The sequence below is a fragment of the Phyllostomus hastatus genome, unplaced genomic scaffold (genome assembly GCF_019186645.2).
Source record: "Phyllostomus hastatus isolate PE091 unplaced genomic scaffold, TTU_PhHast_1.1 phas_contig_98, whole genome shotgun sequence".
NCBI lineage: Eukaryota > Metazoa > Chordata > Mammalia > Chiroptera > Phyllostomidae > Phyllostomus > Phyllostomus hastatus.
Genome location: NW_025333999.1, coordinates 12,890,934 through 12,918,176, shown reverse-complemented (window position 1 = coordinate 12,918,176; position 27,243 = coordinate 12,890,934). Strand labels below are relative to the sequence as shown.

At 37.7% G+C, this 27,243-nt stretch overlaps 1 protein-coding gene across 3 annotated transcripts in view; it reads right to left on the bottom strand.

The window, feature by feature from the left end:
- Positions 1–2,801: 2,801 nt before the first annotated feature.
- Positions 2,802–27,243, bottom strand: part of PPP2R2A (protein phosphatase 2 regulatory subunit Balpha) — an 89,105-nt gene continuing 64,663 nt past the window's right edge. For all 3 annotated transcript variants that reach the window (XM_045853248.1, XM_045853247.1, XM_045853249.1), the window contains exons 4-10: positions 21,220–21,385; positions 15,411–15,523; positions 14,551–14,728; positions 11,714–11,878; positions 10,179–10,348; positions 6,928–7,019; positions 2,802–3,793 (exon numbers count right to left, since the gene is read on the bottom strand). In XM_045853248.1, coding sequence (XP_045709204.1) covers positions 3,514–3,793; positions 6,928–7,019; positions 10,179–10,348; positions 11,714–11,878; positions 14,551–14,728; positions 15,411–15,523; positions 21,220–21,385 — 1,164 coding nt within the window. In that variant the 3' untranslated portion in view covers positions 2,802–3,513. The remainder of the gene's footprint in view (positions 3,794–6,927; positions 7,020–10,178; positions 10,349–11,713; positions 11,879–14,550; positions 14,729–15,410; positions 15,524–21,219; positions 21,386–27,243) is intronic.

Here is a 27,243-nt window from a genome sequence, read left to right as displayed (position 1 = left end):
CACATACCTGGTTTTCCCGTTAAGCCAGTTAAGTTTTGTTCACCAACTGCCTTTTGGAAGAAACTAATCTTGGCAGTGCCTTCTGTTTGCTAGGGACTATGTTAGGAGGAGCTTTTTTATATTATTCAAGCCTATAAAGTGTTTCTTTATATAAATTGTAGGTTACAAAGTGTAATACCCAATGAAATGTCAAGTAGAAAAAACTCAACTTATCATTCCACCGAATACCTTCAGCATTTGAGAACACTCCAAGACTTTGTAAATTCACTAAGCATTTGAGTAATACTAAATTGAGTTGTAATGTTTGGTCACATAAACATAATTGCAGAATGAAGCAGGGTCCGTTCCCAAAGCTTTAGGGTTGGGAGAGGGTGTATAAAATACCATTTTAACAATGGTAAAACACCACAACTAAATCAAGGATCAGAACATATACCTGAAGTAGTATGCTCTTAAATACTAAAGGAAAATGACTTGATTCTGGATTACCTAGCACCCATTTTTCTTTTATGCGGTGGGGTAGGGGAAGCTTGGTTTTGTTCTTTCTGAAATCCACATTACTATCTCCACTTGGATTTATATGTGGTAGGAAAAAACCACACTGAAGCAGTGTACCCTAAGCAGTTAATGGGTTATATTTCACTAAAAATACTTTTATCGGTAGTTTTACCTTGCACATATAACTTTACAAGTAATATAAACACATTACTCGTATATATACTGTTACACACTGAAAGAACCTGTTTTCTAGTTTTCTTTAGAACTGCAGCCGGAGAAATCCTTAATATGAAAGGAAAAAATGTGTATCTTTTATTATAAGACTAACAGCTTCACAGGAGCTTAATAAATATCCACTAGTTCTATAAATATGTACTGATACACAGAGACTTGTAACTATTGCCCAGCCACTAAATAAAGATTGAAGATTAACAGAATGACTTTTTCGTATCATAATTTTTAAAAAACATTTATTTTTAGAGAAGGGAAGGGATTGGGTAAGGAAGACAGGGAGAGAAACATCAACGTGTGGTTGCCTCTCATGTATCCCCTACTGGGGACCTAGCCAGCAACCTAGGCATGTGCCCTGGGCTGGGGATTGAACTGGGGACCCTTTGCTTTGCAGTCTGGTGCTCAATCCACTGAGCCATGCCAGCCAGGGCACATATTGTAATTTTTTAAAAAAGGTTAAGAAAGAAGGGGTAGAATATGCATGTTTGTAGGTGTCAAGAGAATAGGAGAATACAAGCAACTTGACAAGACTTTATTCTAAGTGTAATTTTATTAATAAACAGATTAATCATGACCATAAGTGGCTGGGCTTAGTTTGCTACACCAAAGAAATTAAAAACTGATACTTGAGAATAGTTACAATTTATAATAGCATTCCTTTATAGAGGCATTTTAATTTCAGCAACGTTTCTCTTAAATATAGAAAACTAAACTTTAGTGTCATGAATGAGAATCATTATAGCTACTGCTCAATTAAAAAAGGATTTCCAGGAGCTGTTTTGGTGATGTTGCCTCAAGACTCACACCTCAACTTCTGGGAAACAATCTCCCAAAGAAATCAGAGAGAGTGCCCGATCAGAGACAGAGTATCAGTGTTTGATGCTCGTGGCAGGAGAACAACCCACTTCCAAGTGTGAAGAATAAACAACACAAATTACGAATGCACCCAAGATCCCCAAATAAATTAGTAGAAGTGCCATTATTTTAAGAATTATCAGACATATAATCAATGTGTTCAAATACAAATTCCAATTTGTTAAGTCCAAAAGATACAGTAATTTTATTACATAAAATTTCTCCTGTGTGCTAAAAATGTTAACTTACAAGACATAATATTTGTATAAGTGTAGAGGGAGTTATGGTCAAATTGCTTCATCATTTTTCATTGATGAGAATAAAACAGTAGGTAATGGACATATATAGAAGCACTCAGAGTCCTCTAAAATTCAAGGCTGTTGTATTACTGCTCAAGCAAAGCATACTACCATTCTTTAATAATATAAATGCCTACTCAATTTATCTTTTAAAAATAAAGTCCATTTGTTCTCCATTAAAGCTTCTGCAAGACTGACGAAGGTACATTCTACCTATATAAAATAAGGGTACTCTTCTTCTTTGGATAAGGTATCACCACGCAGGGAAATGTAGTCCTATACAGATTACTCAATTTTATTTGAGGCAGCTGTTGGAGTCCATTAAGCACTTTTCAAACACTGTATCTTTAAAGTTTGTCTTTAATATTAATAGCTTTGGAAAACCAAAAATAGAGAAAAAACATCTGTGGCAAAGTACATTTCATTTAATTTGATAGCAATAAAATACAAAAAAAATATTTAATGCAGTGTCAATTTTATCTACGCATATCACTTGAGGATAGTTTCGTGTTATGTTTTATGATTGACAAGAGTTTAAACTTGTTAAAAAAAGTTTTAAAAGTCTGACTTAGTATTTAGTAATGCAAAAATGAAATTAAGTACTGTAAAAAGTCTTTTAAAATGAAGCTCCATAAATTTGGTTCCCATTTACAATTTCATTAACAGATGGGTTAAGTGTAGATACAATGTATCCAATACCCTTGTAACTACAAGTTAAAAAAAAAAAGCCTCTAGTAGCATTTATAGGTTGTGAAATCCAATATATAAAACCAAAACCTCTTCTTCTCCATGTAAAAGAACACTTGTTAAAAATAACAAAAACACCAGTAAGACAATGGAAATTCATGTCATTTTGCCCAAAGTTATGACACAAAATATTGGCATAAAGAGGTAGATTAAAAGAAAAAGAAAACCAGATTCTCCATTCTTTGTCACTTTTATTCAGTAGTAGTTTTTTTTTCCCTTATTTTCAGTGCCAGACATGGCAAGGAGTGATTACAGCCAACTGTTATTAAAACATTTGTTCGCAACATATACTCCCCTTTACCACTGACCCCAAACTGACTCCTTTTGTGTGCTTTCGTTCCTTCTTGAATATACCACCACCAAGACTGGGTGGAGGGGCAAGGGTGAGAGACGTGAAGGGAAGAGTCCAGGAGGCCAGAGAGGAGGAATGCTACAAGCCACAGTAAGAATGAGCTGTATTTAATTTAAAAAAGGGGGGAGGGGTGTACCCCACAAATGATACAGTAATGAGGATACACAATTAAATCCCATAAGCATGACTGACAGCTTTCACTGTGTTTGACGTCATCACAATGCAAGGCATAGAAAGTGGAGTAAATCAATGTTGATACAGTCCAATCTAGTCCATTAGGCAAGATGGTGCAAGAAGTCATTTAAATTAAAAGTGCCCTAACCTTACCTAAATGGCTAGCAGACATGGAGAACACCACAGTGAGGAATCCACAGAGCTTTCTCCATGTAGCTATACACGTGTTGTCGAATGGCACATTGTCAAACACTGGAAAGGGGCACCACAAGGGACCTCTCTCTGTTTTAGGTACATATGCTAGATTCAACTATCTCAACTAAGCAGGAAGTGGGCTCTTCTGCTGGGAATGCCAACCTAATTCACTTTGTCTTGAAATATATACAGATTGTTTGTAGTAGCTACAGCAATGATGTTCTCCTTGGGGTGCCAGGCTGTATGAAGTATTTTCTTGTTGAAGTCTAGGCTGTCAACACTTATTTCATCCTTCTTTCTCTTGCCACTTGCACAGACTTTGCGTGGCTTCAGAACCGTGCGGGGTTTATTGTTTTCCCGTGATGCTTCTAGGGTTATGTCTCGCTTTGTGTTCCTGTCAAACATTCTGAAGAAATTATTGTAAGATCCAGTCATGACAACACTGTAAAAGTAGACAGAACATTTAGTCAAACGAGTGAGAGAGTTTGTTTTCAGTAAAATGATTCTGTGATGAACCTGGCTTAGTACTCCACTGGAAATAGCTATTTTAAGCAGATTTGGATTTCAGGGTGAGGCTGGTGACACCGGCCCAGAAATACAGTACGAGTTAGCTTGGTTTTAAAAAATCCTTCCTTTTCATGACTACTCAAACTATCACTAAAGTGGAAAGCAGCCTCAAGTAAAGATTCTTAGCAGTGCTGAGTTACTCTTGTTGAGTATCTTTACAACTATAGATTATGCAATCAACCAGACCAACCAACTTCTAGAAATACCAACCAACAGTGGGACTCACAGGCTCTAAAACCACTCCTCCTCCCAAAAAGGAATGCATGATACAGAACTGTTCACAAGAAACCAATGCTTTCTTTATGATTTAAAATATAAGCTATTTAATTGTTCACAGGTCACTGCCTAGTTTGGATAATCACGTCTTACGATGCTCATACGAGATATGCCTCAGAATATCAAATAGTATATACAATTTTTATTAACAGAAAATCATTTTACCTGTAACACCAAAAATATTCTTAGCAATTTTTTTGGACAAGTATATTTATATCAGTTTAAGGAGTGCAAAATTCTTACCCTGCCCAAGACATGTTCTGTCTGTTCTTCTTGCCATCCATCACTGCTCAACACTTACTAAGTATCCCAGTGAGTAAAACTTCACGCCTTTGAAACTGTTAATTATTTGCAAAGGGTGTGATGCTCCCATTACATCATTCCCATATGGTTTAAATTATTATTGTAAATAAGATTACAAGATATCAAGAAATGGTTTCAAGTAAAGTAAGGCTTGAAAGCAACTCTTATTACAAACATTACACACCATACAGGTCACATTTAGCAACATCAAGTCCCCCAAAGAACAAATGACAACATTTTAATTGAACTCATATTGGTGCATGTACCTGAAGGTAGATAATAAAACTGTATTTCTTTTAAAACGATTAATGTAATTTAGACTGGCATCCCCATGTTATATGAATTTGTGAAGTTTTATTAAATTAGAATATATGATCTATAGCTATTTGTAAATTTTAAAAGGTGTTATTAGGCCAGCATTTCTGTGGTATTCCTGTCAAAAATGTATAAGCTAAATTTAATCATGAGGAAACAGAAAACACTCAAATTAAAAACCTTCTGTAAAATAACTAGCCTGTGTTTTTTAAAAATGCCAAGGTCACAAAAGACAAGGAAAGAATAAAGAATTATTTCAGATTAAAGCCTACTAACGAGATAGAACAACTGTCACATATGCTTTTGGATTAGATACTGAACCCCATTTATTTTTTTTTTCTGAGAGAGGACATGATTTGAGAATTGGTGAAATTTTAATGGCATCTTTGGATGAGATGGAAGTAGTGCCTCAAATGGGAATTTTTCCATTTTAAAGGCTGACACCATCATTGTATAGGTGAGGGTCTAATCTTAGGAAATACTCATTCAAGAATTCAGGGGCAATATGTTTGGAATTTACTCTCAACTGGCTCACATAAAAAGTGTGTTTGTGTGTAAGTGCTTGTGTGTATATGTGTGTATGGTCTGTCCAGAAAAAGCCAAACCATTGTTTTCTTTTTCCTTTTATTCCCCTCAACCTGTACCCACTTTCCACCATCATTCCCCCAACCTTACTTCGTTCATGCCCATGGGTCATGCATGTAAGTTCTTTGGCTTCTCCATTTTCCAACCATTGTTAATACAATGAGAACAGTTTGATGTAACTGATGTACCCTGGCAGCCAAGGAGAGTGGACTGGAATGTGCATGGATAACAATGATGACTTGACTGTACTAGTCAGTGGGGGTGGTAGATGCTACTGAGTAAGCATGTGTACTGTGTGGCCATCACATTCAAATTGAGCAAGTAACGCAATGAATCTGCATCAAATTTTGCATTAAGCCTGAACATTCCTCCGTGGAAATTGTTTGAGTCAGAAGGCTGCAGCTACAGACAACTGGTGTATTGCAACCACGCACCCACTCATGCATCATGTCTCGTGCAGAGTTTTTTCAGCAAAATATCAAATTACTCAGGTGACTTAGCACCCCTTTATAGCTCAAGTTTGGCACCCTGAAACATCTGGCTTTTCCCAAAACTAAAATTGCCTTTGAAAGAGAAGAGATTTCAGACCGTGGATGAGACTCAGGAAAATATGACAGGGCAGCTGATGACGACTGGGAGAACGGTATGAGGTCCAAGGTGCCTACTTTGAAGGGGACTGAGATATCATTGTTCTATGCACAATGTTTCTAGTATCTTCTTCAATAAACTTCTCTGTTTTTCATTATTTCATGGACTTTTTCTGGACAGCAAATTACCACTTCTATGAGATATTAATGTATTATCTGGAGAAATTGGTGTGTAACATTCCAAATGAAGTATCTACTGTCCAAATATTTCTAGAGTTTAATAGCAGAGTAACAACCAAAGTGAAATTTTGACATTTTAACTGTTGGCATGTTAAACTTATGATTGATCTGGTTCATAAAAGGGGAAAATTTAAAGATAGTTAAATCACAATTTATAATCTAGAATTTCTGTATATTTTCACATTTACTTAGTAACATACAATGTTTAATTTTTAATCTGCCAATATTGCTATAAGATTACTAAATTTATTTCAAGGAAACCTGAGAAGAGGGGGGCAATGAAGTTACGATTGGTTAAGTTATGTCAATCTAAAAAAAGTTTGCCATATTTTTAAATAAACATGGCAACCATTTCAGGAAAAGTGATGAAATATTTCATTTCTTTCCTGTAACACAGCAATTTCCAACTGGTGTGCCCCAAGAATTTTAAAACAAACATGCAATCCCTGACTATAGCCAGGGTCACTGACCACTTTTCCCTTAGACTGTCAAATAAGAAATGAAAATAGCCAAGACAACAATAGCTGTCCAGTGTGAATGAATCAAAATTATACTTATTTTTTTGTCAGACTGGCAAAGAATATACTTTTTGGTGTACTGTATAATTTGAATGATTAGTTATGTATGCCATGAGATAAAAAAGGTTGAAAGTCGTTGCTCAAATAAAATGAAATTTGAATGAGTTCAAATTAAAATCAATTACCTATCAGAGCCATTCCAACAACATTCGAATTTGTCAAATATGCAGTCATTTTCATACAGCGAACAAAGCTTACTTCTGAGGTATTCATGCACCTGGGGAAACACAAATACATACACACACATATATATATATATATATATTCTTAATTGACACCCCAAGATTGACTGATTAAAATAAGGATATTGATTTAACAAGTCTGTATTTTTGTAAAAAGGCATATTTAGTAACAACAAAGGCATTTATTCTGTTACAAACATATTAAGCCCCCTTCAAGGAACACACATTTTACTCTTGAACAACAGAGAAAGTGCCCTTTTGGGCACGGCATAGGCACTCTTTATAAGTTTGACTAAACCATGTAGGCCAGAAAACATTTGAAAATGGCTCAGATAAGAGACTAAAGATTACAGCAATATTTGGATATGCTACCACTTGGTGTTCAGTCTACAAGTTGCTAATAAAAAAACACGCTATACTGTGCTTTACACTTCCTTTTAAAATCCCATTTTCTGGGAACAGGCGCATGTGTTATACACAGCACAACCATGCCCTGGTTTAGTTATAAATCACATGGTTACTCTAGGTGTTCATCAATAAAAACTTTCGTATCACTTGATATTACTTATACAATAGCAAAGCTAATGCAAATACATGTACACCCTGCTTTTAGAAATACAATTCTAAATATATAAATCTAGTATCTTAAACATATCTTGAGAAATGATACATTTCATTAAATGTATCATTTCTCAGGAAATGTATCATAATATGGTTAAATTACAAAGGACAGTTTTAAAATATATTTTGCCATTTGAAAGAAAAAAAGGAGTCTCTACCTCACTATCCTTTTTTACTTAAAAAGGACGTTAAAAAGCAGTGATGAGAGACAAGAGTAGGTGCCTTCTAAATGTTAGAATTCTCTGTTCTTTACGAAACAACCTAAAGTCACCTTAACTTTAAGCATAGTGGCATGATTTGTGCCACATCTATGTGACATCAAGTAAAAATCTGTTAACATGGAGGAATTACAATTCATACAGGGTCAGGATTAAAAGTGAACATGTTAAGGTGAGGAACTAGTAAAATCACAATTACCCTGCAATCACACACAGCTCATCAAGATGCTTATAAAAATTCACCATCAAAAGCTCAATCTGAATACACTGTATCTGAGTACAATGTGACATGATTTTCAATCACTAACCTAACTCAGTATAGGCAGAAAAACTGACAGTAAGGTAAAATTAGGTAAAGTGTAACAACTGAGCCAAGTTTTGGAATGCATGTAGAGGGTTTCCCAACAATTTATGAGTATGAAGCTAAGATTCAAATCCACTATTCTCAGTGAGAATGGAGCAGTGATGGTAAGGATTGCTATGAGGCAAATCAGAAATCTGGCAGTTACACAATACAAGTGTATTGTGTCGGCCAAAGAGTTTGTTATGTTTTTTCCATACAATGGCTCTAGTTGTGCTTAGTTGTCTGTAACTTTATTTGAAACAACTTTGTTAGACTGCATTGTGACAACTGTCACATTGGTGTGCATTTCTTTTATTTTTTAAAAATATTTTTATTTATTTATTTTTGGAGAGAGAGGAAGGGAGGGAGAAAGAGAGGGACAGAAACATTGATGTGTGAGGGATATATTAATCAGTTGCTTCTCACATGTCCCCAACTGAGGACACAGCCTACAACCTAGGCATGTGCCCTCACTGGGAATCCAATCAGCATCCCTTTGGTCCACAGGTCAGTACTCAGTCCACTGAGCCACACCAGCCAGGGCTCAGTGTGCATTTAAAATAAGACATCAAAATTGGTAACTTATTGTGAAACCATTTTAATATTGAAGATGGAAGAAAATATGCAGCATTTTTGGTGTATTATGCTTTGTTATTTCACAAAAAGTAAAAACACAACTGAAACACAAAAAAAGATTTGTTCAGTGTATGGAGAAGGTTCTATAACTGATCGAACATGTCAAAGGCGGTTTGCAAAGTTTCTTGGTACTAATGACATTGTGGCCAACTAACTCTTCACTGTGAGGCTGTCTTATGCATTGGAAGATGCTTAGCAGCACCCCTGGCCTCTATCCACTAGAAGCCAATAGTGGGAGATAGCTGACATACTCAAAATAACCAAACCAATAAAGTCATTAGTGGAAATGAAAAAAAAAAAAATTTATTTTTACAGAAAAACGTTAACAGACTTTTTGTCCAACCCAATAGTTTAAAAACAGAGTAACTGCATCCCTTTGCTTTTGCTTCAACCTAATGTGTATCTGGAAATTTATGTTTGTCAAAGAGGCTTAAAAAGTTTGAGAAATACTATTCTAATTTTACTGAGAATATACAACATGAAGGTAAAATTCATTCATTTTTATTTCTAAAGCAGTGTTAAGTGTTTTCTATGTTGTAACCACCTAGGGCCTCACACAAGGTCTGGCTGCCCCCACCCTGTGCCTGGCCATGCATGTCTCCACTCTTCTCTAGAAGAGAAGGCAGATCAGTGGTAGTGGCTGCTGACAAGCGAATCCAGAACTGACATCCTACAACAGTCAGGCAACTCCTTAAGCTCTCCACTGGGCTTTCAAGCCCTTCTCCTTTAGCTTAAGACCCAACACAATACACAGGTCATGTATCATACAATATAAGTGTACACTTGAAACCAGTATGATTCTCTTAACTAATGTTATCCCCCAATACATTTAATTTAAAAAGGAAAAAAAGGGGGGTGGAGGGAGTGGTGGAGGGTAAATGCAAACTATAATTGAACAATAAAATAATTTAAAAAAGAAGAACAGTTGTTAGCCAAAAGGCAGGACGCCAATCCTTTTAACCTGGTATGCCAAAGTTAATCTCTAGTTCGACTACTATTGCACATACTCCATCCAGGATACCTTGCTCCTAGGACTGGTCACTCTCCCCATCCCACAACCCACCCACCAGGCCATCAAAGAGTACTCTTCTGTCCTCACTTTAAATGCAGAGAGAAGCAGGGGAAAACAAGTAGTCAATATTGAATAAAATCAGTAGCAAAATTACACTTTAACTGCAAAATCATAATACAGCCTATAAAACTATATATATAAATTTAACATAAGGAACAGCAAAATACTCATGGACCTCTGAAGAAAAAAAGCCTAATTGTGAACAAACACTGTATTACAATTAACATATAATATAATATCCTTCTCTATAAACATTTAAAAGTAAATAGAGTGTAAGATTATTGAAAGAAGAAAGTACAAATACCTGATACGTCTCCACAGGCCTGTTTTCCATATTTAAGTCCCAAATTTTGACTGATAAATAGTCTCTAGTCATCATATATCGACCACTATGGCTGAATTTTACATCAGAAATAGAGGAGATGATTTCAGAAAAAAAAGATCTGTTACTGGGATCTTCAGGTTCTTCAAACACTAAAAACAAGCAAAAATAAAAATAAAAAAGGGCAATTTATATAATATTTTTGGCTTGCACAAAGCATTTGCTGAAACAGTTCACAAGTTTCCTAGGAGGTAGCTAAAAATGACAACCATGTAAAAATCTGAAAAATGTCTCTCTGGCTTTAAGATATCTCCCTGAAAGAAAGTTTCTTTCCTTTTTTCAAAATTTAATCTAATTAAAAAAAAAACACAAAAAACAAAAAACAATCCTCACCCAAAGAAATGTTTAGGGTCGGGCCAGAGAGAAAGAGAGAGACAGAAACATCAGTGTGAGAGACAAACGTTGATCGATTGCCTCTTGTATGCACCCTGATGGGATCGAACCCACAACCTTTTGGTGTATGGGACAATACTCCAATCAACTGAGCCATCCAGTCAGGACTCACTGAAAGTTTAAGAGAACACTATGAGTACAAATGAAAGACAAGAATGTATTTATACTTCCAGTGTCCCATGGCTAATTTAACAGAATTAGCCTCACCCAGAGACCCCTGCCTTTGGTGCACCAGGTGTGCAGGTTCCGTGCACACCTCACCGCCGCTGCCTGTGCTAGCACCACAGGAGAAACACCATCCTCACCCTTCAAATCCACGCCAGCATTTTATTTATTTAATGGCCAGGTAAAATTATTTTGGTAACAGGCATGTACCAAGTTTCATAAATTTAAAAAATACTCAAAAACATGAAGAATAATGCAACCCCTTAATTTAATCCAGTGCTTTGCAAAGTTTTTTTTAAAGCCAAGGAAACCTCCTCTCAGAAGAAATATTCCTAGGAAGCTCAAAATAGGGGGAAGGGAAGGAAAAAACAAACTGTTCTGTTCTGTGAATACAGGATTGGGGAACCTCACCCCAAGTTCACAAAGAGTAGTATTCCATTAAACATACATCCACTGGGCCTAGCCAAGTGACTCAACTGGTTGAAGTGTCATCCCATACACCAAAAAATTGTGGGTTCAATCCCTACTCAGGGCACATAAGGAAGGCAACCAATTGATGTTCCTCTCTATCTCTCCCCCTTCACCACAAAATCAGTAAGCAAGTCCTTGAGTAAGAATTTAAATAAAAATATCTATTTATCTATCTAGCTGTATAGAGATATGTATCTGTATCTCTATCTATCTCCATCCACCCACTGGGACATCAGCAGACATGTCCCTTAGAAAGCCTTCTATGCTCTTCCAGTAGAATAACCCACGATGCTTTATGGAGAGTCAGCAGCTTACCAAAGGTACAGGAGGTCCTGGGTACACAGGTTTAATTAAGACTTGTAAACATATGAGGTGAACTTCAGACAAGGGAAAATGTTATCATTTGTAAAAAGATGCAGTTAACTTACATTTAGAATGTCTATCACAGAGGGCAGATGCCCTCATGTCACATAACCGGATCGTTCCTTTACTGCTGCTGTATACAAACGTGTTACAGCTGTTTGGATGGAACTCTGCTGCTGTAATAACCTCTGTCAGCTCTTCCATGTTGGCAGGCTTGATATCCACAATATCTGGATAGCATTTCATTAAGGAATTTATACTTAGAAAAAAGGGCAAATAAAATTGTACATTTCTCACATCTGAAATTCATTCATAGGCTGAAGTGCTAGTATCCTGAATTGCATTCTAGTCCTTATATAATGCCAGGGGGATCAAAACCTTTAATGCTTGGGCACATGAGAGGCAACCACACATTGATGTTTTTCTCTGTCCTCCCTCTCTGCCTCTCTGTCTAAAAATAAATAAAATAAAATCTTAAAAACAACAAAGAACTGATTGATAAGTTTATCTTCCTAAATATTAAGAAAACCTAGTATACATTCCAAACACAGCAAAACAAAATCTTTACGGGGAGCAAAAAGGAGAAAACTATTTGTACCACAAAGAATGGAGCTAATTTACTTAACATAAAAAATAAAAATATGCAAGGACCTCCAGCCAAGATGGAGGCATAGGTAGACACAGTGTGCCTCTTCACACAATCAAAACAAGGACAAGAGCAATTTAGAAACAAAAACCAACCAGTACTGACAGAAAATTGAACTGTATGGAATTCCAACAACCAAGGAGTAAAAGTAGACACATTCATCCAGACCAGTAGGAGAGGCAGAGAGCAGTCCTGGCAAAGTGGTGACTGGCAGACCCCAGGCACATAGGCAGCATGTGCGGACCCAGAGAGGCAGCAGATTGTAGAACAGGGCACGGCGCACCCAGGGGTCCCACATTTGTGTGCAGATAAACCAGGCAAAACTGGGGAGTGAGAAAGACCTCGCAACCCAGGCTCCCAGCGCAGGGAAATAAAGCCTCAAAACAACTACTGAAAACACCTGTGGGAGCTGAGGTGCCGGAGAAACTCCCAGCTTCGTAAGAGAGTTCATTGGAGAGATCTATAGAGTCCCAAGATCTACCCACATGGGAATCAGCACCAGAAGGGCCCAGTTTGCTTGTGGGAAGTGGGGGAAGTGACTGAAATTCAACAGAGAGCAGAGTAAGCACCACTGTTCCTTCTGGGACACCTCCCCCACATACAGCCTCACAACCCAAAGACTGGGTTGCCCTGCCCTGGTGAACACCTAAGGCTCTGCCTCTCACTAAATAAGATGCATGTCAAGACCCAAAACCACAACAATAACAACAAAAACCCCAAAAAACAAAAAACCAACAAACAAAAAAAAAACCCCTCGGCCCAAATGAAAAAACAGGTCAAAGCTCAGAAAAAATGCAACTAAATGACGAAGAAATAGCCAACCTATCAGATGCGCAGTTCAAAACACTGGTAATCAGGATGCTCACAGAATTGGTTGAATTTGGTGGCAAATTAGGTGAAAAAATGAAGGCTATGCTAACTGAAATAAAGGAAAACGTACAGGGAACCAATAGTGATGGGAAGGAAACTGAGACTCAAATCAATGGAGTGGACCAGAAACATCCAAACAGAAAAGAATAAAGAAACAAGAATTCAAAAGTGAGGAGAGGCTTAGAAACCTCCAGGACATCTTTAAAAGTTCTAACATCGAAATTATAGGGGTACCAGAAGGAGAGGAAGAAGAGCAAGAAATGGGAAAGTTAGTTGAACAAATAATGAAGGAGAACTTCCCTAATCTGGCAAAGGAAATAGAATTCCAGGAAGTCCAGGAAGCTCAGAGTCCCAAAGAAGCTGGACCCAAGGAGGAACACACCAAGGCACATCATAATTACATTACCCAAGATTAAAATGAAGGAGAGAATTCTAGAAGCAGCAAGAGATAAGGGGACAGTAACCTACAAAGGAGTTCCCATCAGACTGTCAGCTGATTTCTCCAAAGAGACCTTACAGGCAAGAAGGGGCTGGAAAGAAGTATTCCAAGTCATGAAAGGCAAGGACCTCCATCCAAGATTGCTCTATCCAGCAAAGCTTTCATTTAGAATGGAAGGGCAAATAAAGTGCTTCTCAGATAAGGTCAAGTTAAAGGAGTTCATCATCACCAGGCCCTTATTATATGAAATGTTAAAGGGACTTATCTAAGAAAATAAGGATAAAAAACACGTATGGTAAAATGACAGCAAACTCACAATTATTAACAACCACACCTAAAAAACAAACAAACAAAGCAAGCAAACAACTAGAACAGGAACAGAACCACAGAAATGGAGATCACCTGGAGGGTTATCAACAGGGGAGTGGGAGGAGGAGAGAGGGGGAAAGGTACAGAGAATAAGTAGCATGGATGATAGGTAGAAAATAGACAAGGGAGAGCAAGAATAGTATGGAAAATGTAGAAGCTAAAGAACTTATGACACATGGACATGAACTAATAAAGGGGGTGAATGTGGGTGGGAAGGGGTGTGCAGGGTGGAGGGGAATGAAGGGGAGAAATGGGACAACTGTAATAGCATAATCAATAAACTATATTTTAAAAATAAAATAAAATACATTTTAAAATGCAAATCTAATGAATTAGAAAATAACATAAATATGGAAAAAATGCTCATGTTTATTCAATTTAACAGGCATGCTAACCAAACAACAAAATAGGGCTTTTCACTATTTGTCTATAGTGTGTGTGTGCCAGGTACGTAAGTTTATATGCCATGTACTTGTATATGCACAGAAAATTTTCAGGACAATATAAACAATGAAAATGAGGTTTGGATAAGTATTTCTATTGACTTTATACCACCAAAAAGAAAAAAAAATGGATACTAAAACTCCTGTCGGTAATTTCCAGATGCCAAAGATTAATCCGCAAGTCATCTGCAGATAAATATGTTTCATAATCACTATTAATAGAAATCGAGTTGATGTGATATGTATGAGCATTGGCAAATATTCTCCGCGGACTGGCCTCAACCATTAGATCCATGGGCCTAAAGACTGGCACCTGTCAAGAAGACACATGAAAAACAGTCGTTATGAAATGTTCTTTGCTTACAATAGCCCTGAAGGTTTGAAACACTTCATTTGTACAATTTTTGAGGGAATATTAAACAATATAATATTATACAGATTTAGGTTTAAAAAGTAACTTATGTTGATCCTCTGAGATTCAACTAAAAACAAAAATAGTTTGAATAATTTATCTTCTTTTACAGATAGCAATACTATTAGAATTTGCAATTCTTCCTAGTTCCAATCTTTTGCTTGGAAGACTTACAAATCTATTAATGTTTATAGTTTAAATTAAAGTGGCTAAAAAGGAAATTAGCCCAAAGTGTGTAATTCTTGGTGTGTTTTTTTTTAGCTGCAATAAAATTTGGTCCACTTCTACTTTTTCAATTTCCAAAGAAAATTAATCTCGAAATTTAAGCTTGTAAGAGTTGATAGTCAAACCATGAGAGCAAGAGAACATGTGGCCCAGTGTAGAGCAGTTTTGTGTCAAGTCCTGAGTCTGCTCCTGGCCACAGCTGAGACTGCTATGTAGGCCAGGGTCTGTCTAACATAGGGGTTTTCCTCTTCTATCTACAGAACTGTTGAGCTGGGGGCAGTCTGTAATGATTCCTCTTCAGGTTCTGCTCAGGGTACAGAATATGTTAAGATGAACACAGAACACCATTCATACTTACTCGTAGTGTAGTGACTGTAGTAGGATCTCTATACCTTCCATCTTCCTCTTTCAAGTTATATCCTTCTGGTCTTTTGTCTCTTTCACTGATTTTCCATAATTTTATTGTTTTGTCTGGGGAGACAATAAAGTAAGTCCTGAAAAAAAGACTAATACGGGTAGGAGAAAAACACTTTATGGTATATTTAAACATGAAATTTCATAGTTCACCTAAAAAGATTCCAAGAATAAAATCCCTTATATGACTCAAAAAAATAAGAATAAAAAATCTCATTACCAGGTAAATAAAAAACACAAACAGAAATACAGTACAGAAATTATACTTTATGTTAATAGAACTCATAAAGTTCCATTTGACATTTAAATCAAGTCATAGCCAGGTCCTTGTCCTTTAAAACTAAATTAAACCAGGAGAAAAATTTATATGTATGTAAACACACATGTCTATACATACATACAAACACATACATATATAATCATAGCATTTAATTTTTAAAGATTTTTACTTATTTTTAGAGGGGAAGGGAAGAAGAAAGAGAGGGAGAGAAACATCAATGTGTGGTTGCCTCTCACACACCCCCTACTGGGGACCTGGTTCACAACCTAGGCATATGCCTGACTGGGAATCGAACCAGCAACCCTTTGGTTCACAGGTCGGCATTCAATCCACCGAGCCACATTAGCCAGGGCTAATATTAAATTTTTAAGAGAGAACAAACAACAAAATAGTTTTATACAGCCTAATTACTATTTAGAGTAAAAATGGTAAGGAATCTCTCTTTCTTGGTGCCACACTTTCTAGCAGATCCTACCAGAGTCCACAGATTACTTCACAGGTCTGGATTCCTGTTTAAATGTATTATTTCCCCATTGTATTAGGGATTTGTAAGTAGCTAACAAGAACTGAAAAAATATTGAGAGATTACGAGCATATATGTCCCTGCCTTGGCCAGGTGGCTCAGTTGGTTGGAGGTGTCACCCTGTACACCCGAAGATTGCGGGTTTAATCACCAACCAGTCAGGGAACACACCTATGTTCGGATTCTACCCTGGTCGGGGCACATACATTTCACATTGATGCTTCTCTCTTTCAGGTCAATAACCATATCCTCAGGTGAGGATTTAAAAACAAAGGCATATGTCCCCAAGTCCTTCAAGACAAAATTCTTACATATCAAGAATACATAAAATGCTATTTTTTAAAATAAACCTTTATTTTGGAATTATGTTGAGTTACAGAGAAGTTACAAAGACAGCAGTGTTCCCATATACCCTTCACCCAGTTTCTTCTGATGTCAACATCTTATGCAACCTGATACATTTGTTAAAACCAAGAAATTAATGTTGTACATTACTGTTAGCTAAACTCCAGACTTCACTCAGATTCCACCAGACTTTCTAACTTTCCTTTTCTGTTTCAGGATTCCATCCAGGATCCAAACAACACTTTATTTAGTTGTCAAGTCTCGGTCTTTCTCACCTGAACAATTTCTCAGACTTCCCTTATTTTTCATCTCCTTGAAGTTCTGAGAACAGAGGTGAGGTAATTTGTAGGATGTCCCTCAAGTTTGCTGCTTTCTCATGACCAGACTGGAATTGTGGGTTTTTCAGAAAGAGCACCAGAGGTAAAGTGAGGGGATGCACGGTATGGACAGGACTCCTTCGCTCTGATCACTTGGTTAAGGCAGCGTATGCCAGGTTTCTCCATTGCAGCCACTATGCTCCCCTTACCACACTCTGTTTTTGGGAAGTGTCACTAAGTCCAGTCCATCCTTAAAAGGAGGATTAAGTTACCTTCCGTGTAGGAAGTAGTATCCATTCACATATTATTTGTGATTTACCTATAAGAAGAGTCTCTTCTCCCCCACTTATTTGTTCAATCAATGATTTATACCACTGTGGACTTGTGCATATTCACTTAATGCTCTGTGTTATACTAAAATTGCACTCATATAAAAATATCACATTCTTAATGGTCTTTCATAAGCAAGTGGGCATAATTTTAAGTAGTGTATAAAGATACATACTGGCTTGGCCATGTCTCTCTGTCAGCTGCCCCTGTGGACACCCTCTGCAAAGATGAAGTCTAGACAGAAGGAACAGTCGACCCTACTGATTTGTCATCTAGTGTTTCATTTAAACCCTATGGAATCAAGTTTCTAGTTATCTTAAAGTTCAGTGATATGTGTTTTCTGTGTGCTATTTAATTTATATATTTATATAATTTAGATAAATAATTATATACTCTAGAATATTTTATCCCTAAACCTGTAATATAAATGAGTCAAGCCTAAATTCTGTATTTTAGGAGAAATTATCACCTAAAGAAGATTAGAATGTCAACTTCCCCTGCCTACCACCCAATCCCCATAATTGTCTTACGGCCTGTTCAAATTCATCAACCTTATTAAAGATCCAGATAAAGAAATCACAATACACTTATCAAACTTTCAAATGAGATGAAATTAGTTTGTTTCTTAATAGTGTTAACAGAAAATACTTTTAAAATTATGAAAAAATGGTAATTATTTTATGAAACAAATTTGAAAGCAGTAACATTTGTGATTTAAGGGGGTAAAAAAACATGTTTTTAACAGCATTAACACAGGGCACAGAAGTGCAACATAATTTCAGTGCAGTGCTTGCTTGGGGACAAGGCAGGCTGGAAATAAAATGTTTTAACAAATATGACATAAAATTTAAAGAAAGTTTTTTCATTCATATGCTCTAAGGAAGTAAACTTTAAATCTGGAGTCTCTGGCCCACAGGTGGTGGTGACACATGACCAACCTCCATAAACAGGCAGCTAAGGTGAGGTGGCTGACACACAGCTTTTCTATGAAGGGAACTGTAAGATGTGCAAGAATGTCTGTTACTTCCAAAAAATTAAGAACTTCTGCATCATTGTGATTCTCTAAACTGTGAACTCTAGTAACTAAAGAAGTGTTCAAGAAGTCCAGAAGTCCACGTGTGCCTCTAGCTGCAGGCTGAGGGGTGAGACAGGTAAAACCATGCTACCATGTTTCCTCTGGGGGAATGCAGTTTTATATAAGCTCCAAATAGCTTCTTATTAACAAGCTGTTAAAAAGCAACCTATTTATGAGTGAATTTTGTATTACTCATGTATTCAAGACCCATACATGGTCAACAGGCAGACTTTTTTGCGATGTGGGCTTGAAGAAAACTCAAAGAAAGGCAAAAGAAGATAAAGAAAATAAAATCACTTGAAGATACATTAAATGAACTAAAGTTATAAGAGATGATTATAAAGTTATTTAAGTAAAAACGATCTAGGAAAACATCAAACAGTTTATGATGATCATATACAGCCAACTCAAATATGAAGTAAGATTAGTTTTGGTGAATCAAAACTGAAATGTTTGGTCCCATTTTCTACCATTCTTCCACAGGAATTTCTAACCCCGTGAGTATAAAGACCCATTCATCACACATTTGGGAGGAAGAGGTATTATTCCTCTATACTTCACAGAGAAAGCTATACACACTAATATAAAGATATTATTCAGGTTTTCCCATAATCGCTTTCTTTCTTTCTAAAGAGTCATGCTTTTCAGATATAGCTCAAGTGCTATTCCTGCCATCCCTTTTCTCACACCACCATTCCCAGACACAGTAGTCTGTACAACTCCCATTCCTATTCTATCCTTGTACATTATTGTACTCTACATTAGCACACAAAAATAACGTGGCCCTCTAACACCTGTGTGGTATTTAGTATTCATTAACAACAACAATAAAGACAAAAACCTACAATGCAGTGTGTAGTGCTCTTTAAAATAATGTTTATTACTAATCAATGATTTTTAAAATTTACACAGTAGCCTATTTAGGACACAGTGTTGATTCTGTCTACAAAAAAGTGCTATACTACACAGATGCACATCCCACTCCCACCCCTGGGATTCCCAGGGTCTGCCCCCACACTGAGCCTTTGTAAAGTTTAGTCTAGAAAGGCTCATCTGGTGATACAGCGCCTTGCTTATTTCAAGCCACAAAGAAGCACAACGAAGCCTGCAAGGAAGACAGATGAACATAAGCTGAGAACTGAACGCTATTTAAGATTTAATCCATAAACAAACTAAAAGGGAATTTGCTTTCAAATACAACTGAGAAGGAGGGGAAGGAGAAGGGTCTGAGAAAAGAGAACTGGCTATGAACTACGAATCATTGAAGCTGGGTGATGGGTACGTAGGTCTTCATTACACTATTCTATTTCAGCCTCTAGGTTAAAAATCCCTCTTTATAAAAAGCATGATAATTTAGCTACTAAGAAGTGAACTAGCAAATTATTAAAAGCAAATACTTCAATACATAAACTGTGCAACACACTTCCTCTGGACATTTAATTCCAAAGGTAGAAATGATATAAATAGTAAAATTGTGCATTATTTGATGTCAAATAAAAAAACTATCTGAAATGCTATTTGAAATCGTTTACCATATAAACTAAAACTGAACCAATATTAGAAGGCAACATAAGTAAACAGCTCTATTTATGATGCTGTCAGAGCTATAAGCTTTAAGTCTCCCTCCCTCCCTACTTCCTTCCTTCCTTGTAACAAAACAGAGGAATGCAGAGCTTATACAAAAAGAGAGAGTCGAGAACACAAGTGTCAATGGGTTAGTGAGGGAGCACCTTGATGATAAAAAAAGGGGGCGGGAGGAAGTCGATGTCCTCCGTGGTGTCAGAGACCAGCATGGTTTTGTCAAGTGCATTTTGAAGAACTAGATACAGAAGGTGATGGCACCTAAATTGGATCAAGGGGAAACTCAGTATTTCCACCATGTCACCGAGAAGTCACCTGAGTTCACGGTCTGTGAATGGTCAAGAATGGTAAGGTCCAAGTGCTAGAAGTCTGGTTTTATGAATAGTGAAGACATGAGAAAATGAGGTTTCTCCCAATTCTCATGCCAGCCTCACACAAGTTTATCTGCATTTTTACAGACTTTGACTCCCCAGAACCTGGGGGTATCTCTCAGTTACTCTAATGACTCTCTTCAGCCCGCAGCCCCCTAAGGATAAACCAAGTAACAACAGCAAAATGGTGGGGGGTGGGGAATCAGAGCAACAAAAACAAAAAAGCTTAAGAAAAAATTCTTAACTTGTCATAAAGACGTTTAAATTCTGGTAGAGTCATCACACAATTCTAACCCTCACTTAAAAACTTTTCCTGAGAAAACAAAATAGTGTAAGAAAAAAACTTTTTCCAGCCATGAGGCTTGTTGGGAAGATGGCAGTGCGTCAAATCCAGTCTGATGACAAGGATCAAATAAGAAAAGTGCTATTCTAGAGAGTATCCTTGAACAGAGGCCATATTTTGACAGAGTATTTTGAATTTATAGCTTGAAATATTCTTTGGAGAGTTTTGGCACACTCAAAAAGGAAGAAGAAAGGAGACTAACAGTTACTGAGCATATATTATGTACTTTAGGAGTTATTACATTACTATCTCCACCCTGCAGAGGAGGGAAGTCTGACTCAGTGTTAGTAACCTGCTTGAGGCTAAGCCAAGAAGTGGCAGGAACAGAGCAAGACCTAAAGGCAGTGGTAACAGCCTGTTCTTTTCATTACCAATTGTGTGTGTGCTAAACGAAAACCAACATTCAAAAATCTCTTTCACAGAATTTAAAAACCTAATGAGAATAAAGAAGAAAGGACAAAAAAAGAAGAGTTTATGTTCCATGTGGGAAAGAAATATTTCCAAATCACTATTTTCAGAGATCTCTTAACAACTATTCCTCTTTGAAAAGGGTGATGTGTGTACATGGAAAAAAAAAATTACACTTACCATTGGTAGACAATAAAAACTGAGCAGCATTTTTCTGGGGTAACCACCTAATTTTGTTGATCTTTTCTTCTATTTCTAAACTTTTCAAGTAGTCAAACTCTGGTTCATGGCTCTGAAAGGTGCTGTAAACATTATATTCTCCTCTGCTATGAGACTGGATTTTGTTCTAAAATGAAAACAAAAATATTTGGATTGCTGTTGAGAAATATTTCAAAATAGTAAAATGTAATCAGTTCCAACAGATCTTGCGGGTTCTGATTAATTCATTACCTGTATTACATATACAATTATATTGTGGTTGTTTAAACAGTCAAAGAAAAAAAAAAGGAAAAGCTAAATAAAGTCTAATGATTAAGCTGAATTTATTAGGCAAAGTGACATTGAAATATGGATCAATTTAATTACTAATGTACCATTATATTTCAAACAGCATATAGGCTCAAAGTGATAAAAAGACCTGGGCATCCTAACAAGAGGGCTCATCTAAAATGCAAAGATTAAATGAGAAGAACTTGTCAGAAACAGCTGGCTAAGGCACACCTTCTTTCTCTTTAGGCTCAAGTCCTCAGTTACTTAATGATATATTGTCCTCCTTAGTGCTCTTTCTGCTGCCTGCCTTGAGGTAATTTCACTGCTCAGAAACTCTGTAAGAGTAAAAATCTCATATATGTAATGGCCCCATCTGACTCACCCCGACCAAGACGACAGTTACAGAGCTCTGTTACTCATGAAGTCCACATTCAGCATGACCTGGCCAACGTCACCCCACAGCCCTGTCAACACCTGCTCAATGTCCTGCAACCAGCCTTCTCCTGAGCCTGGCACACACTGATGATGTATTTCATTTACTGTATCAGTGAGCATGAATATAGGTTAAGTGATTGGATAAAGAGACTGCTTGTGAACTTGAGTTAACACTGATACCTTAGCAAAAGTGAGAATTCTTTTTTTTTCTTTTTTAAATATATTTTATTGATTATGCTATTACAGTTTTCCCATTTCCCCCCTTCTCTCCCCTCCACCCTGTACCCTCTCCCACCCACGTCCCCCCCCCTTTAGTTCATGTCCATGTGTCATACTTGTGAGTTCTTTAACTTCTACATTTCCCGTACTATTCTTGCCCTCCCCCTATCTATTTTCAACCTACATTCTATGCTACTTATTCTCTATACCTTTTCCCCCCTCTCCTCCTCCCACCCCCCCCTGCTGCTAGCCTTCCATGTGCCCTCCATTTCTGTGGTTCTGTTCCTGTTCTAGTTGTTTACTTAGTTTCTTTTGGTTTTGGCTTTAGGTGTGGTTGTTAATAATTGTGAGTTTGCTGTCCTTTTACTATACATGTCTTTTCTTTATCTTCTTTTCTTAGATAAGTCCCTTTAGCATTTCATAAAATAAGGGCTTGGTGATGATGAACTCCTTTAACTTGACCTTATCTGAAAAGCACTTTATCTTCCCTTCCATTCTAAATGAGAGCTTTGCTGGATAGAGCAATCTGGGATGTAGGTCCTTGTCTTTCATGACTTGGAATATTTCTTTCCAGCCCCTTCTTGCCTGTAAGGTCTCTTTGGAGAAATCAGCTGACAGTCTGATGGGAACTCCTTTGTAGGTTACTGTCCCCTTATCTCTTGCTGCTTCAAGGATTCTCTCCTTCGTTTTTACCTTGGCCAATGTAATAATGATGTGCCTTGGTGTGTTTCTTCTTGGGTCCAACTTCTTTGGGGCTCTCTGAGCTTCTTGGATTTCTTGGAAGACTGTTCCCTTTGCCAGATTGGGGAAGTTCTCCTTTATTATTTGTTCAAATAAGTGCTCCATCTGTTGCTTTTCTCCTTCCTGTTCTGGTACCCCTATAATTCGGATGTTGGAACCTTTAAAGGTGTCCTGGATGTTCTTAAGCTTTTCCTCGATTTTTTGAATTCTTATTTCATCATGCTTTCCTGCTTGGTTGGTTCTATCTTCCTTCTGGTTCACTGTATTGTTTTGAGACTCAGATTCCTTCCTTTCACTATTGGCTCTCCTCCACGTATCTTCCTGCATCTCTTTTATGGTAACCTGCTTCCTTTCATCTAAATTGCGCCCAAAGTCAACCAATTCCGTGAGCTTTCTGATCACCAGTGTTTTGAACTGTGCATCTGATAGATTGGCTATTTCTTGGTCGCTCAAAAGGATGAGTCCTGGGGGACTGATCTGCTCTGATGGATACATGTCTTTCCCTGTCTCTCCTTTTCTTTTTTTTTCCGGTCTGGTCGCTCTTGTTATGGTGGGGGGCGGAGCCTTAGGTGTTCACCGGGGCTGGGCACCCCAGTTGCTAGATTGCGATGTTATATGTGGGGGCGGGGGCGGGGACAATGGCGGTAGTTCCGTTCTCCTGGGCTCAGACACCCCTTCGGTATCCTGGGCCGTGAGCTCTACCCTGGTCCACAATCGCCACCTCACTGGGTCCGCCAGCCGCAGCTTGCGTACTCAGGGATCACCGCTGCATTCTTGCGCTCTGGATGGCTGTCCTGCCAATTTTGCGCCAAATTTTCCCCGACCTCCGCGCGCCGCCGACCTGCGCCAGCCCAGCTCGTCGTCCCCTACCAGTCTGGATGTACGGGTCTACTTTAACTTCTTGGCTGTCTGACTTCCATTCAGATAAATCCTCTGCCAGTTCTGAGTGATATTATGACTGTAAATTATTGTTGTTCTAATCTTGGTTGTGCGAGGAGGTACGGTGCGTCCACCTATTCCTCCATCTTGTCGGAAGTCCCCCAAAAGTGAGAATTCTAACCATGTTCAGAATTTCATCTTTTAACCTATCATTGTATCATTAAAAATCTTTCCGTCAAAAATAAAGTCTAATTCACAGAAGAACCTTTGAAACACAAGATATTATTGTCAACTATTTTAAACAGAAGTGAATTATCAAATAAAATGTTTAACATATATTCATTATTATTCTCCATATAAAAGAAAACTTTATTGAATCATCATCTTAAAAGTGTGTTTTGGTTGTGTTTTCCAGCAGCTTATCTGGATCGATCATTCCTGGTTACCATCATATTTGGACCCTCTGATAGTCGTATCAATTGTTATTGAATAGGGTTGCCAAATGTTAAAAATGCAGAGCATACCACAGAACAGAGGTAAAAAGTCAAAAGAGAACCTCTGTCTCATTACCATACTCTTCTACCAAATTAGACAACCCAATTCATTAAATATATATATATATATACACACACACTAATACCACTTTAGGAGAAATTCCAAAAATCTTCCACCTAAAATAACTCACTCAATCTCAAAAGGTTTGTCATGTTACTCTCCAAGAAAACTACTATAAACAGCAACTGAAATTTTAACATGCTATGTTTTAAACTTATCAAGAGACTATATAGCACTATGTACATTAGGTCCTACCTAGAGCTACAGATTTAATGACACAGAATCTCTACCTCAAAGTAACATGTATGCGAAACTTTAGTCAAAAACAGACATAAAGGTCCATATGATTCAGATAAGCAATACAAAGAGCCAAGGGCATGCACACATCATTCTATATTAAAAATCTTGGTCCACACAGGTCGTGTTTTATATGATGATAACTAAAGAAAAGCACAAATATATGAAAATATTTCCTAAAAGAGAAAAAGAACATAATCCTAAAGAATAAAGAGTAACCACACACGTCTATATAAACATGATCCAAAATAAATCATGGAGGTGTTTGGCAGTTTCAATAGAGTGCAAGAAGCAGTTTCTTTGCAACAGGAAAAAAAACCTATCACACAAGAAGTTCCATCTAAAGGTTACAAAATGCCAGGCTGGGCTCATATATTAACATCTACTCTCTCCTGAGACTCCACTAAAATTCAGTGAAGTATAGGGAGCCGTTTCTCGTGGCGTGGGAATGTAGTTCAGCCCCCACTTGGAACGGCCAGTGGGGTGCAACTCAGCACACAGGAGCCACACACAATGGATAAGTTTTCCCGTGGGGAATCAGGCCTGCTTTGTACGTAGGCCGCTATGAAGCTTGCTTTTGCTAAAACTCCCTCACCCTGAATTGAGGTAGCAAGTGTTTACTGCAACTTCCTAAAACCTGAGCTAAACCTCCCAAGTATGGAGTGTAACCAGTCCAACCACTTTTCCCTTTACATTTGCAAATATCCTTCTTTTTTGATGTAATTAGCAACATCTTCTCCTTTGTTATCTGTAAAAGGTAATCACCTAATGTGCACCTGTAGGTAGTTAATAAGGACCATCCTCAATGTAATGTACCCAGAAAAACAATAACAACCTGTCCATGCAAGGGCCAGGGCCCTCCCTTTCACTTAGAGAGTGGCCATGCTGTCCCTTTTCTCCACAGGACTTCTGTAGTCCGTGTGAATTTGTTCACAGCCACCACAACACACGGACCCTGCCGGCCAGGATCCACATCAGTGAAGGACCTCAAAAGACAAAATGACAAGAACAAAGACTGACAGCAGAGATGACAGCAGCAGTCACAAATGGAAGAGGCCATAAAACAGATGTGAATGGTAAGTGACTCAAGGGACTGCAGAGAGCTGAACCACAGCCAGCAGTAGGCTTTGGGGAGGGGTGTTTACATTATAATGATCATAAAGTCTTGTTCTCAGAATGAACTAGTAAGTACAGTGAGCAAATATTAAGAAAGGGAAACATAATTCTATGTTCACAACACTGTGCCACTAAAACAAGAATGCATCTATCAAAAAAAGCTTTTTTTTGTTTTTATTCTAAAAACTCTTCTACAGCCCTGGCCTAGTGACTCAGTTGGCTAGAGCATCCTCTCAAATAGCAAAAGGCTGTGGTTTGATCCCTAGTTGGGGTGACTGATGTTTCTCTCTCTCTTTCTCTAAAATCAATAAACATGTCCTTAGGTGAGGATTAAAAAGGTAAACAAAAATTCTCTCACAACCAGAGAATTGTGACACATGGAGGTATTATAAAATACCTCATATTTAGATTTTCTTGCTCAGTTCTTTGCATTTCTCCTTTTTTCTTAGTTAGGCATTATAGTCACTAAGAGAGAGCCTACTTTCTTAACCACACATCTATTTATGTGAAATTTTCTATAATAAATGTAGAAGTGCTTTTATCCCCAACTCCTCGTGCAGTAGTGTCTGGCATGTAACAGGCATCCAAAAAAGGTTTTCTAAATGCACAAAAATTTCAGCAAAAAGAATGAACAAACCAATGGTGCTGGTATGGTAAGAAGAGGTTGGTTGGAATTAACCTGGTTAATGGAGTAAGATGCAGAAATTAGAAGGAACAAGTGAGATACACATACAGCAAGACAGAAGGGTCTTGAAAACACAGCTCTTACTGACAAAACTACAACGCAATGAGATGAGACATGGGCTTCTTCACATACACTGAAAATACAGTACACAAAAACAAAATTACACATTGCCACAGAGATGCAAAAAGACCCCATGAACATATGAAGGATATTATATCACTTTAAAGCAGAGTAATGCAGATAGGCTGGTACTCATACACAGACTGACAAGTATCCCAATGTAGCAGAGCCCAGAAACAGGCCTGAATTATGATGAAGGGGGCACTGTTGATGGAGCTGGGGGTCTTATCTCTGGATGATTTTCATGTGTGGCAAAATGGATCTTGACCCGCATTACCACAAACCACCCCAGTAAACTGACTGCAGGCAAGTTCCATGTAAATATGAAACATTCAATAATTAGGTTCTAGGACAACACTGTCCAAAAAGCAGCTTTCTGCGTCAACAGCCTGTATCTGTACTGTCCAAAATGGCAGCCCCTGATCAAGTGGCTACTTAAGCAACTGAAATGTGGCTACTATGAGTAAAAACCTTTAAATTTTATTTAATTTTCATTAATTAAAATTTAAATAGCCAGCCCTGGCTGGTGTAGCTCAGTGGACTGGGTGCGGGCTATGAACCAATGTGTCGCAGGTTCGATTCCCAGTCAGGGCACATGCCTGGGTTGCAGGCCACGGCCCCCAGCAACCGCACACTGATGTTTCTTTCTTTCTCTCTCTCTCTCTCTC